Raw genomic sequence first — 13,838 nt, 5'->3', positions numbered from 1 at the left:
GGGATTGCAGCAGCTTCCTCTGTGCGTTTGCAGAAGACTTGGTGCGTGGCGAAACCCTCGTCGGACAAAGCAACTCTCATCGCCAACTTGGACTACGCCTGCTCTCAGGTGGACTGCAGCGTGCTGCAGCGGAAAGGCGCCTGCTTCGACCCGGATATCCTCATCTCCCATGCTTCCATCGCCATGAACCTCTACTACCGGGCGATGGGCAGGAACAGGTGGAACTGCTACTTCGACAACTCGGCGCTCGTCGTGACGACCGACCCGAGTGAGTCCCCCATCTTCAAAAACCGATCACATCAGGAGATGTAAAGGATCAAAATTGCATTGCATTGCATTTTTCTTCTTGCAGGTTTTGGCAGCTGCGTGTATGGCTGAAGAGCGGTCCCAAGATTTCGTATGCGATCCAACATCCAAGTTGAGATTATGAATGGCGATGGAAGGTTTTGGTGAGACGATCTCGGATTAGAAGATTGTAATCGACTCAGTATGCATTACCATTTATTACAATCTTCGATGTTGGTGTGGTTAGAACAGATAATTTGATTTTGCTCTTCAATTATGTGGTTATATACATACCTCGAAAACTCCCTGATATAATTAAATTATATTCACCAAGGTTTCCTTGAGGAGACTCCTGTTAACTTGTGAACATATACATCCAACCTGAGTCCAGCTGAGTCAAAAAGCCTAAAGTGAATTAGTTCTTACAAGAAACCTAAAAGATGGAATGTTAATCTATTACTTTCATCATAAGAAACAAACAAGCATATTTATGTTCTATTCCTAATCTCTAACCAACATCCTGTGGAATAATGCCATGAAATTACAAACCCGATTCCTCAATAAACGTTTACAGCAATTTGTGCTAATCTAAAAGTTTCATGAAGTTCTGCTCGGCTGTCAGTCAACACAGTTGAGTTATTAGCCGCGAATCAATACAGTGTCATGATTTATTGTGGTGAAGACATGAAGAAAGCCTTCCTCTTATAATTTTTCCTGTAATGTCAATATAAAATAAATGAAATATTGACACTAAAGTATCCAATTATTTAGAGAAAAAGAAAAACCACCATAAGCCCCCACCAGATTACTAGTGACGAATGGTCATTCAATATTATCGGTAAAACACAAAAGATTGGCTTGTTTTTGAATAAAATTGCCCCTAACCTTTCTAAATACTTATCTCCAATTGTGTGCCAAAACAAGTTGTCTGGTATAACTGAGGCATATAATTATCACCAAAATTGCATTTATCGGAATGTTACAAGTTGCGACAAACAGGAACCGTCTCGCCAAAACCGAAAGATTTGGCAGCCCAACAGAAGACCTCATTTTTTGGTGCAGATTGTGGCTCTTCATCCCTGTTAAAAAGGTCAATTAGTAATAAGTAAAAGCTCTTCACAAGGTTTTCGAGATCTTTAACAGAAAACAAGATGTCATACCGATATCCCAGGAATGTGAAGAATAACTGTTGAGATACAATATAAGCAGAAGGAAACGATAGCTCCAGATATAAGATTATGAAAGAGGCGTTTGTTGTCTTTACTCGGAATGAATGTTGCCTTCAGCAAATTTGTCAGGTCAAATATTCTGTATGATATCTGCAGCAACGGTACAACCAATTATTTTAGTTGAATTTATTTATGGAGTTCTGCTGAGTTGATGTGAGATCAACTTACAAAGAGATACATGGCAGTAGTAAGCAGGAAATTGAGCAAAGGGTAACTTGGAATGAAACAAAGAAGCCACTTGGGCTGGCCATTTGGCATGTTTGACCTGCATATCATGTAAAACAAACATTGAAGTCCATTAGGACCTAAAATTCCTGGTAATTCCGATAGCGAAATAAGTTTTAAGAGTCAAGACGTGGAGGCTGGAACATGAAACTTCAAAATATTTTGTACCCACATTTATTTGGTAGTCAATTCATCATGGACATTATGGCAACAATAGGTGCATTATAGTTTTAAACTTTTAATTTTTGCCCTGTGAAGCTTTGTCAGCTACAATAGATTCAGGAAGATAACTGGACATGGTTGTCATTCAAAAGACTTCAACCTTGCCATAGTTTATTGCTTGAGTTTTTTAAAACATGAAATACGATGCAGTTGTTTGCTCAAGTTGTTAAATTGTGAAGTTCATGATAATGTTAAGAACAGGCCTGTCAAATTGCAGCAGGACTAGAATTATCATACCGCAGCCAGATATGGATCTGAGAGATATAGGTCTCCAGGGTGACCTTGCCAAGCCACCTGGTGAATAAAGAGGTTAAAAAAATTCTTCCAAAAGCAAATATCCTTAAAGCAAAAAACCGGAGAAAATGATTGAAACATACGCAAAGAGAGTGAGGGAGGAACTGCGAAGCTGCTGGGTGAAATTCCGTAGGCAAATGTAAACACTGGAATTAACAAAACCAGAGTCATGACCTTTTCGAGAGGACACCAAATTAAAAATTAAAATGACTTTGAACAAGCTTTCATACGCACGTGATGGGGATCCATGATGTGTATGGATGGAACTTGTTGTAGGTAATTTTGTCTAGTTTGTAGATATACTCATACCATAAATAACCAACCTGCAAGAATAAAGATGTCCCTTTGAACTGTTATACTGTACAAGTCACTTTATAAAAGTTCAAAGCCAATAAACAATGACTCACCAATAATGAAGCAGAAACTATGCTTGTTTTGATATACAGCCTCCTTTTTGTATCAGATTCTTCGATCTTCTCCATCCATCTTTCAACCTGTCACAAGCTTGAAAATATAAGCAACTGAAGAAAGAAGAGATCAAATGCACAACATTCAAAAGTAAATGTGAAAGTATTCCATGAGTGCCACTACTACCAATAATATGAAGATGCTTCCTTCAAACAATTGAAAAGACTAGATCCATGGATCACATTAATTGAATACAAGACACTTACAGTTGGATGGTAATAAGCATATATCATTCCGACAATCCAAATATAGCGATCAAGGCCTGATCTGAAGTGCCACTCATGTAAGAGTGGTAAGTTTGATTTGGAAGGATCGGGATCTCTGTATCCTGCATCAGAAAGTCTAAGAAGAATAAAAAAATTCAAGTTACAGACAGGATATGTAGTTAAAATTTACCTATTAGGAACGTGAAAGGAGCCCACAGGAGATCAAATACCCCGGGAACTTCCCAGATTAAAATAACCACCAGAAAGCAGCATATTATCTTCACAGCCATTACGGGTGCAATCTCATTATACTTGTTAAAAATGCCAAGGGCTCCATACACCATGAGAGTAAAGAGTGTGTGCATGGGGCAGATATAGTACAGGGTGTAATCATTGTTCAGGACAATGCAACAAAATGACACAAAAAAGTTAAGCCGCCACATCATCTGCATTTTGATAGATATTGTGCTTCCAGATTAGTAAGGGAGAATATTAGTAACTTAAAGCACTTATCAGGGGAACAGAACTCATGCAAGTACCTGAGCAAACCGGGCAACACTAAAATCCTTGCGAACATAATAGTAAGAGAAGTTTCCGAAGCCAGTCATCCAAACATAAGCAGCAATGAACACTCTTATCGCGTTGTATATTTCATAGGCAGCAAAGTAGTGATACATTAAGAATAGAACCTGGGAAGAAGATGGTTAAATAAATAACTGATACAGATAAGCTCAATCAAAATGGTAGTGTTCAGCAGTTTGCGACAGTCAGTTTTACTGTTGCACATTATTTAGTGATAACTAAGTGAGATGTGGTTTGTTGAATGCTACTAAAATCAGTGGAAAACTATTATTTTGAAGCAATGCCACTCAGAATTTGGGAAGATACACACTTCAAAATTGAAGTCTCATTAAAATATCAAGGCAGCCTGAGATACTTGCAGGGGAATTATTTATCATGCTAGTTACAATTCAGCAATGACAAAATTATGTTCCAAAGTCATCCGTACATTATATCAAGTTGTGTAGGCTTTCTACAAACTTACAGTGGTTAGAAATTATTAACCTACTAGGTTAACTTAATATTCATCTGGTGCAGTTTCTGTTGCAACAACAACAATATGAAGGGCTATCATCAAAAATTTGTATTACTATTGGGAAAGAAATCCCACATGTTTGGATGTGATAAAGATACTTGACAAGCTAACTTAGCTCTAATTTGTACCAGTAACTGACAAACAATTTAGACAATTATGCTCTTCAAGACTCCAAGTAGCATCTTCATTAACTGATAAGCTCTTGGCCTACAATTGAACTTAAAATTTAAAAATCTTAGATCCAAATAGAAAATGGCATGCCATGCAAGCAAACACAGTGACATCCAAAAGGATGTGTCAGCACACCCTGAGAACAGAATCAGGGTTGTGCTGATTATCATGCCGGCACAGAAGAATCTCAGATGCTGAACCAAGGAAAATGGTAGTAAACACTCTCGTGACAATTTTGGCGACAATCTATGAATTGATGTCCTACAAGAGTTAAAAGAACTAGCACACTAAGAAGGAAAAAAGTGACAACTGACCTGCATCCATCCTTTCCATTCCTCAGTTTGATGACGATTTAAGTAAAATATAGATTTCCCTGTAAAAGTTGACTTGTCATGGTGCTTCTTCAGAGAAGTCAGGGCTGATGCTATAATAAGAAGGATATAAAGAAAAAGAAACAGGTCCCGGCTGTAACTCTGGAAAAATTAAATCACAGAGATAAGGAAAAAAAACTTCAATGGATTAAAAGGTCAGTTGACAAAATCAAGGAATTCTCAACACAATTTTATTGGAAAATTATAAGAAAATAAAACAATTGCCATTGTTCACATAGTCTGGTTCACATGCAAAAATGATAACCAGATGCGAACTACACTGTGTTGCACGTACAATTACAGAGACAGGTGTAAAGAAAATATTAAAATATCTCAAACTGTAAAATGGGTACAGAGAATGATTATATCTGCAAGTTGGTCCATAACTGCAAGTTAGAAATAGCTCTACTATAGCAATTTCATGGCATCATCATGTTGCTCTGGTCATTCATAAAGCCAACTGTAAGCTCTTCTATGAAAAGCAGGAACCCAGAAAAGTGTTCATTATGGTCATGTATTACTGCAAGTTAAAAGCAACCAAGAACCAGGATACGATGTGTCATCTTTATGTAAGAATGTCCATAAGAATACAACTTATTCTGATGCAACACAAAATATCCTGAATATGAGCATAACATGAGGGTCTGTCCAATATCACTATCACAATCACATTTCTAAATTCTGAAGTTATCCGGTTAATACCAAAAAACATGTTAATCTTTTAGCTACCTATAATATATAGATAAGCTTTGAGATGCTGGATGCTGGTTTTAGAAACAAAATGCCATATGTTTTTTACAAACAAGTGCTGACGCTTAGACAATTGCATAATTTTTTTTTAATTCATACAGATCTTATATTTCTATAAACACTTTGCATAGTTTAGACAAAATATATACTTCTGGATTATCAATTTAGCAAGCACGAAACCAAGCATATAAATTTCGGTCACATATAAGAATTGGTACGTTTCCGAAAGATACTGGATGGCACACCAATCTATATTTTGTGGTATCATTGAAAAAAATAATAAAAATAGAAAAAAATAATACTATGCCAACATCGAGCTATATGTTTCGATATCGATAATTGGTTAGACCAATAAATAGTTATTTCTACTAACCAGCTTAGTCAAGATTATAAACTTTGCAAAGAAGAATACACAATGATCAAATCAAAGCACAAGGCAAGGACCTTGGTGGATTGTGAGAACAGAGTTGTCCGATCACAAATATAGAAGTAAACGAGAATTGACCCAAATTCTGCCCTGCATAGTATCAACCAAATAATAAATAGTCATCCTTTGTGAACTTATCAGATTGAAGTATATCATAGTGGCATCTCACATGGCTCTCAATGCTTCTCGATGTTCAAGCAAGAAAGGCTCATCCATTGATATAAACCTAGAATTTTATAACAATTCCGACATCAATATTAATAATTTAGTTAAAATACAGAATGATGAATTACAGCACCTTCCGTCACTCTTCAACTAACCTGATTAAATTTGCTCGAACTGACAAATTATGAAGTCTTGCAGAAGAAGGTCTTGATAAACCTCCTTCAAGCAAAGCATCCCGATCATCTTCCCTGACTGTTTCATTGTCCAGGCCATCCAGATTTACATCTGAGTGACTGAAGCACAAAAAATAAAGAATTGCTAAAAGGCATATAGAACCATTAAAGTAGGTGATACATGCATGTTGATGTTCCATGTTTTTGAATTGGTAACAGCATGTAAGCTGAGAACATTCCATATAATTCTTAATGAAATCATAGTGTCATTTCAGATAAAGCAAATTGCATCAGACAAGCTCTACCAATGGTGTATCTACTAAAGTATTATGATCCAATACAATGTACTTTGATGGATGAAAAAAGTACAACAATGCCACTGTTCATTCATCAGTTAACAAGTTAAGATTGCTCTTGTCAGGAGTTTGACTTGTTCCCTGAGTATGTGTTCCTGCACTAGTTGTCATAAACCATGTTCTTAACTGTGAGAAACTACTAAATGCATTTCATAAGCTGAAACACTTTCAAGCATCATGATCTATAAATTACTGCAGTTTGGCAGAGGAACTTCAGGACACACTCGGGGAAGTATTTCAATTTACAATGAAGGTTTTAGTGATTAACCAGAAAGTAAAATTCTTCTTCCACAACCAAGTAAACAAAAAGGTCAAAAGTTCCTACCTTTTATTGTTGCAATTGCATATAAGGCTTTTCGTATCCTTTATAATAAAATTGATTTTGCAGGAATTCCTAATAAAGAATGCTTCAATTCCATAAGACATTACGTAATTATGCCCATTATTTTCTAGTACAATTACAAATGCACATTCTTTGAGGGCGAAAAAAGTTTAATCATATTGTATGTTTCGGATTAGATATCTTACACTTTCATCGGAGAGGAAGACTTCCGGTATTCCAGAATTTCTGAATATAACCACGCAATAATAACAGGAAAAAGGCCAAGCAAGAATGACACCTGCAACAGAACACATGATAAAAGACATAAATACCATGTCATTCAGAAATAGGCATACAAGAAATGGAGGAAACAAGAACAATTGAATGCGTCAGGGTAACCCAAGAACTAAACCAAAAAGCGCAAAGGTTCCGCGTACCTGACCGGGGGTCACTGGACTAGACACCGCCATCTTCCTATAGAATTGAGCGCCACAAAAAGGAAACTGCAAGAAGCGATTGAATCAAGCACCAAGCAGATCCAACATCAAGACCGGAAGAAGGAAATCGAACGCGAGATCTCACCCTTCTTCTCCGGATCAGAGGGATAGCAGGTGGATCTTCATCAACACGGGCGGAATCCAAAGGATTCAAGCCCCGGCGCTAGGACGGATCTGAAGCAACCGACGAGGAAGTCCGGAGAGAGCGGGGTTATAATGGCTTGAGTCGGAGAGTAGTCGCCTTCATAGGGCGATGCATCCCTCCATTTCTATTTTCTCCGTCGAATTTTGTTCATTTAAAATCATTTTTCAATAGGAAAACCCCCAAAAAAATGCAGCGGGAGATAATATAATTGCAGAGGAAAGAATGGTGAGCGGTAGACGAGACTCGTCCGTTCGATTTGCTCGTCCTCATGACTTCTACGGTCGATCTGGCATCCGCATAGCTCTGCTTCTTCTATTTATTGCTTGCCTATTTTATTTAGCCAAAATGAGATATCATATTACATAATGTGATAATAATTATTAAAGAAGATAAAGGAATTATTATATTAGACAAGTTGACATGGTCAACGTAAGCTCAAGATCACCTGTCACCGGCGAGCCATGGAACACGGTTCTCCCTCTCACAGAGCCCGCATGTCTGACGTCCGAATCTCAACCCATCACATCAGCAAACGGTGCGTGTGCAACTCTAACTTTGTGTTCCCTGACTTCCAGAGACAGGCGAGCTCTCAAGGCACGTTACAGTGACGACGACAACAATGTGAAAATATTTTTTTTCTGTCATTAAATAACGTCAATTTTTTTCTTGTATTAAATGATTAAATGCCATTAGATACTTAGAACATGTTGTGGAGTGAAGTAAAAGAAAAGGTGGTTGCAATGCCATGGTTTGGGAGCAATCAAAGTCTCTGGTTGGTGGGAAGTGACAATTTAGGAATAAGAGAAGTGGTTGGCTGTATGGGTTGGTCAAAACGTCAACTATAAGCAAATCAGTGATGATGGGAATGTCTGATGTAGCCAAGATGTTCTTTTTATTTTTTATTTTTTTGGGACATATTCTTTTTCTTAAGTTTACTCAATTCAAATATTGAACTAGAATATTTTCCTCGACTTTATTGGATGGATATTCATAATCGTCTCACCTACTTAGGTTGAACTAGATACTCATTAATCAGATTTAGGAGGGCTAATTATATATTAACCCTTTTAATTAATTATTTTTAGTATTTTAATTTTTATATTTTAAAAAGTTATATTGACATCTCTGTAGATATGAAAGTGAAACATCTAGATCTATTTATCTTGACATTGTCAGTTTTACCGATGAAAATATAAAAATAAATAATAAAAAAATAATTTTAATATTTTAATTGGTGGTGATGGATGATGACGTGTCGAGGGCTCAACAACCACTCACACGCCAACCTTCTAGAGCTTCCCTTCTCGATCGATGATAATCGCGATAAATAGAACTCCTCCTTCGATAAACCCCTCATCTCCCCTTTTTATTGCCCATGTCAAAACTTACGCAGGAGCGAGGGGAGTGGTAGGAGCTCCAGTGTCCCTAGCTTTGGGTCGAGCGATCCACCCAACGGGTCAACGACATCATCTTTGACGTAGACGTCGCGATGGCCACCACCATCTACATTGACGTTGATGTAGTTATTGAGCGGCCCTTTTGCCGTTTGGCAACTGTGCAAATGTCGACTACATAGACACCAATGCAAATGCAGAGCGGCATCGCTCTGCATTTGTATCGACGCTGTTGCAAATGCCAAACAGTCTTTCGCCACTCAACAACTATGTTGGCGTCGGCGTAGATGTGGTAGCCACCGCATCATCTACGACAAAGATGGTGGCCACCTCGTCGCTGACCCATTGGGCAGATCACTCGACCCGAAGCTAGGGTTGCTGGAGCTCCTATCGCTCTCCTCACTACTGCGTTTGTTCCGACATGAGCATAAAAAAAGGGAGATGAGAAGCTCGTCAGAGGAGTTTTATTCCTCGCAATTGACGTCGATCGAGAAGTGAAGCTTTGTAAGGCTGGTAGACGAGCGATTATCGAGCTCTTAACGATGCCATCGTCTGTCACCACCGATGTCATTCATCACCACTAACTAAAATATTAAAATTACTTTTATAAATTTTATTTTTATGTTTTCGTTGATAAAATCAATAATATTAAGATAAATAAACACATATGTTTTATTTTCGTAATTATAAGAAAACTAATGTAACTTTTTAAACGGTAAGGATCAAGATGTTAAGATTAGCTAACTACTTAAAATAATATATAATTAACCCGTTTTAGGATAAGTGAAAAATATGAGCGTTGGGTTTAGAATTGGTTTACAACCTAAAAAATCAATCGATAGGTTTCTGATAAATTGATAGAGGTTTTTTCGGTCATACTTGGACTGCTTAATTTGGATTAGAATACTAGTGATCGATCAGATTTGGGAAGGATACGCGTAGAAAAATAGGGAGACAAGTTAGATTTATACACCGATTTAACTATTTAGGTAGTTATTGAATTCTGACTCGAGTAAATAAAAATCACAAATATTGTACTGATATGATCAATTTTGATCGTCTATCATCAACATAATGAATTGATCCGATCTATCTCGTTTTCCAACTACTGTCATGTCAAGGGACAAAAATTCGACGGGTCCCAGATGGATGATCAGAGATGCTTTGAACACCGTCCATTGTTCAAATGCAAAACGTGATTTGCTATTCATTTCCTAACAGATGATGCAGGATCAGAGTATCATATAAAGGGATGCAAAGATCTAAATTAAGGATTAAAATCTCAGACCAGTCTCCATACCTACAACCTACAACATTTGGAACAAGAGCTATGCCTCATGAACTCTAAGATGAGAAGATAGTACAATGTTTTAATGTTACCTTGTAAATGATTACACAAGAAACCTGTATCTCCATATAGAATCTTTTAAACATCAAATACATGTATTAAACCTGACTAAGATAACATGAGCAACTATAAAAGCTTGTTTCCAACTACATGCAATGATATGGAAACCAACCACTAATCATGACATAGGGTATCAGGTTGCTGCTTAGTGATTCCGTTTATGTTGATCCTCCCAGACAATCCCCACCAATAAAGATAGGGGAATAAGGCATAGGAATGGAATAAAGACACACAAAGATTCAGAAACCAAATAACATACCAGGCAGTGGGGCTGTGCAAGGTCCAGTTTGGTTTGCAGACTAAATGAGCAAATTCTGATTTGAGAATTCCCAAACCAAGTCTAGCCTTTGTATCAAGAAAAATGAACCATAATATTGTGGAATGGTCTAGTTGCTAATATTGGTTTACACACTCATTTATGTAACTTCAAACATGCACTCATCTGATATGTATTTTTTATGAAATTTCTGATCTCATCATTGAAGGCTCATGAAGAAATGAGAACATTGTTGACAATGAACAAAATAATGGGCTCAACAGATGTTTGTAGACAAGGTCTTTAGGGTAAGCGGAAAAAAATTGAAAGAATAAATTTATATAGCTTGTAATGGTTGCACTGGTTGAGGGAAAAAGAAAAAAGAAATCGAATTATTTTAGGTCCTAACTATTTTAGCAAACCAAACTGTTTTTCTTACCATCTCACCAAGCCAAACAACATATGTTGGTTTAGTTCACTATAGTTTAATAGTTTAGACAATGGGATTATGAAATGCATCCCATCAGGAGGGAATCTAGCTAGATCACACAACCCTTCTTCAAAATGGCAATAAAGAATCCTGAGTGACCTTATCTAGGTATGTTAAACCACAAGGATAAAGATGAGAAAAAAAAAATACACTACTTTTCTTTCCTAAAACATACGGTTCTATCAAAGGATTTTAGTTCAATTGCTTAAAAAACTCAAATAGCAAGAGGTGAATTCAGCTGTTCTTTATATCAACAAAGGAAACAGTCATAATGGAAGTTCTGAAGAAGTATCTGAAAATAGTAAAGGAAAATCGTGGCTCAACATCAGCCTACAGCATGACCTCCAAAAAGAAAAGCAATTGCCAAATATAATACCAGCATAGATACCAAGATTTCTAACAAATTATAAAAAATCTTCCAATCAGTTGGTAGAATAGCAATGCCTCACAAGTGAAATCAAGCCTCAAACTATGTGTTTTACTGTATTCATACATCTTCATAACTTTTAAGAAAAGATAAATCTTGCAGAAAATTGTCAGATGTGTATGTATATAAAAATAATAAGCCCATCAATTTACAATATTCAGGCTACCTCATCAGTTAGACACTGAAGGCATGCATATTGAATAACAGAACATAACATAAGCTAAACATATCAGCAAATGTCCTGCCAAAAATGAAGCAAGCTAGCATTTTGACCAAGCACTACCCTCACAGTGAGAAGCTAAAGCCAGTCTTAGAAGACTCAACCCACTATTCAAGCATAACAAAAAGAAAATAATCCCACAAGTTCAAAACTTCAGATGGCACAGCTTAGTCCTCATGAAGATGTTGTTGCTAGTAAAGATCAAAAATATTAATGAAGAACACGAGTAACCTTCAGACAGTGGAAGCGCTAACATCCTTCTCCTCCTCTGCTGCTCCAGCAGCAGAATTGGCCTCTGCTTCTGCTGCTGCATCCATAGCATTGCCGGTGGCATCTTCCTCTGCAGGCGGCTGCACCTGCTCCTCCTCTGGCAGTGGCTCCTCCACATACTCATTCTCAAATGCATCGGCCGGCACCTCATAGATCCTTACCTGCGGCTTGACAGGGTCCTTCACAAGCACATATTTCCCTTCATTTAGCTTCATGCAAAGGTCTACGATCGATTTTACAATCCCCCACATGTTCGACGTATTGAGGTTGATCTGAGCGGCAAAATCCCTTGGCTTGTAGCCGATCACACTCAAGATAACATGGTTAAAGTGGTCCCGGGGATGGACTCTAGAGACATAACCCAGTTTCATCAGGTCAGCGCCTGCAAGGAGGGCTTGAGCGGTCCACTTGGCTAGCTTGTTGGTGTTGTTCTTGAGCTCGGTGGCGAGAACTGCTCCCCTCTGTGTCTCAAGTTTCTGCCTCCAGTCTACCCCCGTGTACTTCGGATCAAACTCATTGAGAGCGTTCAGGGTCATGAAGGCTCGTTGCCCCTTGACGTCAGTCACACTGTGCACCTCACAGCGTGCGACGAGGTGAGTATCCTCATCGAGCTTCCAGCGGCGGTACCGGTATGCAACAGAGGCGACCTCCTCGCCTTCAGTAGCAAAGGGGTTAGGTTCATCAAACGTAACCTTGTTGCCATCACGCACAAGGACCTGCTGCGAGAAGTTCTGGTTGACGTAAGTGGCCTCAATGGCGAGGGAGTAGGCAGAGTTAATGTCCTCCTTGGCATCGGGGAGTGCCTCCTGCGAGGTCTCGTTGACGGAGAGCAGGTCTAGTTGAGACCCCTCGCGCTTGTCAAAGAAGAGCTTGTTGCCGACGCGCTGGATGACAATGTCCCAGGATGACACGGACCGCGGGGAGCACATGAGAGCAGAGAGGATGACGTCGGTGGCGAAGACGGTGGCCTTGTCATCAGCGGCGAGACGGCGGATGACGGGGTCGTCGGTGGTTGTGACCTTGAAGAAGTTGCGGGACTTGAAGCGCTCAAGGCGGCGCTCGTTCTTGGGATTGACGCGGTCGAAGGAGCGGTCGTAGAACTCGAGGGCGCCACAGACGAGGAGGTCCTCGGGCGGATCGGGGACGGAAAAGGAGAGCTTAGAGAAGGTGGAGAAGGGGATCTGGTCCAGCATGGTCCACTCGGGCTGGATGTCGACGGAGGACTTGGGGGCGGGGGTGTCCCGGCGAGGACCGTGACCGCCGGCGGACGAGGAGAAGCGATGGTTGAGGTGATAGAGGCGATCGCGGCGGGCGCGCTCCTTCTCGGCCTCGCGCTTCCGAGCCTCAACCTCCTCGTCGCGGCGCTGCGGCAGCTGCGGGCGCTGCTGGAAGCGCCAGCGAGGGCCGAACTTGGGGCGAGGAGGGGGCTTACCGTCAACGAGGCGGAAGCACGAGTCATCGGTGGCCGCGCCGGCGAGGGCGGAGGACTCGTCGAGAGCGAAGTCGAAGACGGCGTCGCGGCCGCCGCCGGCAGATCGGGAAGGATTGGCGGCAAAGTTGTAGCTGCGGGTCCAGTCCGCAACGCGGCCGAGCTTCTCGGATCGGGAGAAGGGGGCGAAGGGAATGTTGGCCGGGTGAGCGGCGCCCTCGTGCTTGCTGAGGAGAGGGGAGGCGGGCGTCTCCGGCGGACCCCAACGGTCGGAGTTAAAGGGGACGGTGCCGACGTCGAAGCCCATCAGCTTTCCCGCTTCGCTAGGGTTTCAGATCAGGACGGCGGCCGCCAGGGGAAAGGAGACCAAAGAAGGACTACTTTGCTCAGCTTTTTTGTCTTAAGGTTCGGGATGATGTGCTGATGGTTAGATCGCTTTAGGATTTGGGATTCGCGATCCATTGGTTTATGACGGCTGGATCTTAATCCAACAGCGGATCCGGACCGGTCTTTACCAGAATCAAGTTTGGGCAATGAGTCAG

The 13,838-nt window shown here is 40.2% G+C and overlaps 2 protein-coding genes across 2 annotated transcripts; both read right to left on the bottom strand.

The window, feature by feature from the left end:
• Positions 1 to 1,075: 1,075 nt before the first annotated feature.
• LOC135598439 (protein REDUCED WALL ACETYLATION 3-like) lies at positions 1,076 to 7,502 on the bottom strand. The gene is made up of 17 exons (XM_065092221.1): positions 7,343 to 7,502; positions 7,198 to 7,263; positions 6,967 to 7,058; positions 6,065 to 6,202; positions 5,914 to 5,970; positions 5,762 to 5,834; positions 4,511 to 4,669; positions 3,469 to 3,618; positions 3,120 to 3,375; positions 2,930 to 3,051; positions 2,663 to 2,749; positions 2,490 to 2,578; positions 2,339 to 2,401; positions 2,199 to 2,255; positions 1,683 to 1,779; positions 1,446 to 1,604; positions 1,076 to 1,364 (listed from the first exon to the last, which is right to left on the bottom strand). Exons 2-17 carry the CDS (start codon positions 7,228 to 7,230, stop codon positions 1,359 to 1,361), a joined length of 1,638 nt encoding a protein of 545 aa, XP_064948293.1. The 5' UTR covers positions 7,231 to 7,263; positions 7,343 to 7,502; the 3' UTR covers positions 1,076 to 1,358.
• Positions 7,503 to 11,473: 3,971 nt separating this feature from the next.
• Positions 11,474 to 13,682, bottom strand: LOC135598438 (eukaryotic translation initiation factor 3 subunit D-like). Its single transcript, XM_065092220.1, has one exon. The coding sequence runs from the start codon at positions 13,601 to 13,603 to the stop codon at positions 11,831 to 11,833; it is 1,773 nt and encodes a 590-aa protein (XP_064948292.1). The 5' UTR covers positions 13,604 to 13,682; the 3' UTR covers positions 11,474 to 11,830.
• Between the last annotated feature and the right edge of the window lie 156 nt (positions 13,683 to 13,838).

This window comes from Musa acuminata, chromosome BXJ2-1 (assembly GCF_036884655.1).
Source record: "Musa acuminata AAA Group cultivar baxijiao chromosome BXJ2-1, Cavendish_Baxijiao_AAA, whole genome shotgun sequence".
Taxonomy (NCBI): Eukaryota; Viridiplantae; Streptophyta; class Magnoliopsida; order Zingiberales; family Musaceae; genus Musa; species Musa acuminata.
The sequence above is the reverse complement of the archived record's forward strand: the minus strand, read 5'-3'. Positions and strand labels throughout refer to the sequence as shown.

Excerpts from the sequence above, each read along its gene's own strand:
- LOC135598438 (XM_065092220.1), bottom strand. The coding sequence starts at position 13,603 with ATGGGCTTCGACGTCGGCACCGTCCCCTTTAACTCCGACCGTTGGGGT.
- LOC135598439 (XM_065092221.1), bottom strand. The coding sequence starts at position 7,230 with ATGGCGGTGTCTAGTCCAGTGACCCCCGGTCAG. Across the intron at positions 7,059-7,197 it reads GTCCAGTGACCCCCGGTCAG|GTGTCATTCTTGCTTGGCCT; the intron begins GTACGCGGAACC and ends GTTCTGTTGCAG. Across the intron at positions 6,203-6,966 it reads TCTTCCTCTCCGATGAAAGT|TCACTCAGATGTAAATCTGG; the intron begins GTAAGATATCTA and ends TTTGTGCTTCAG.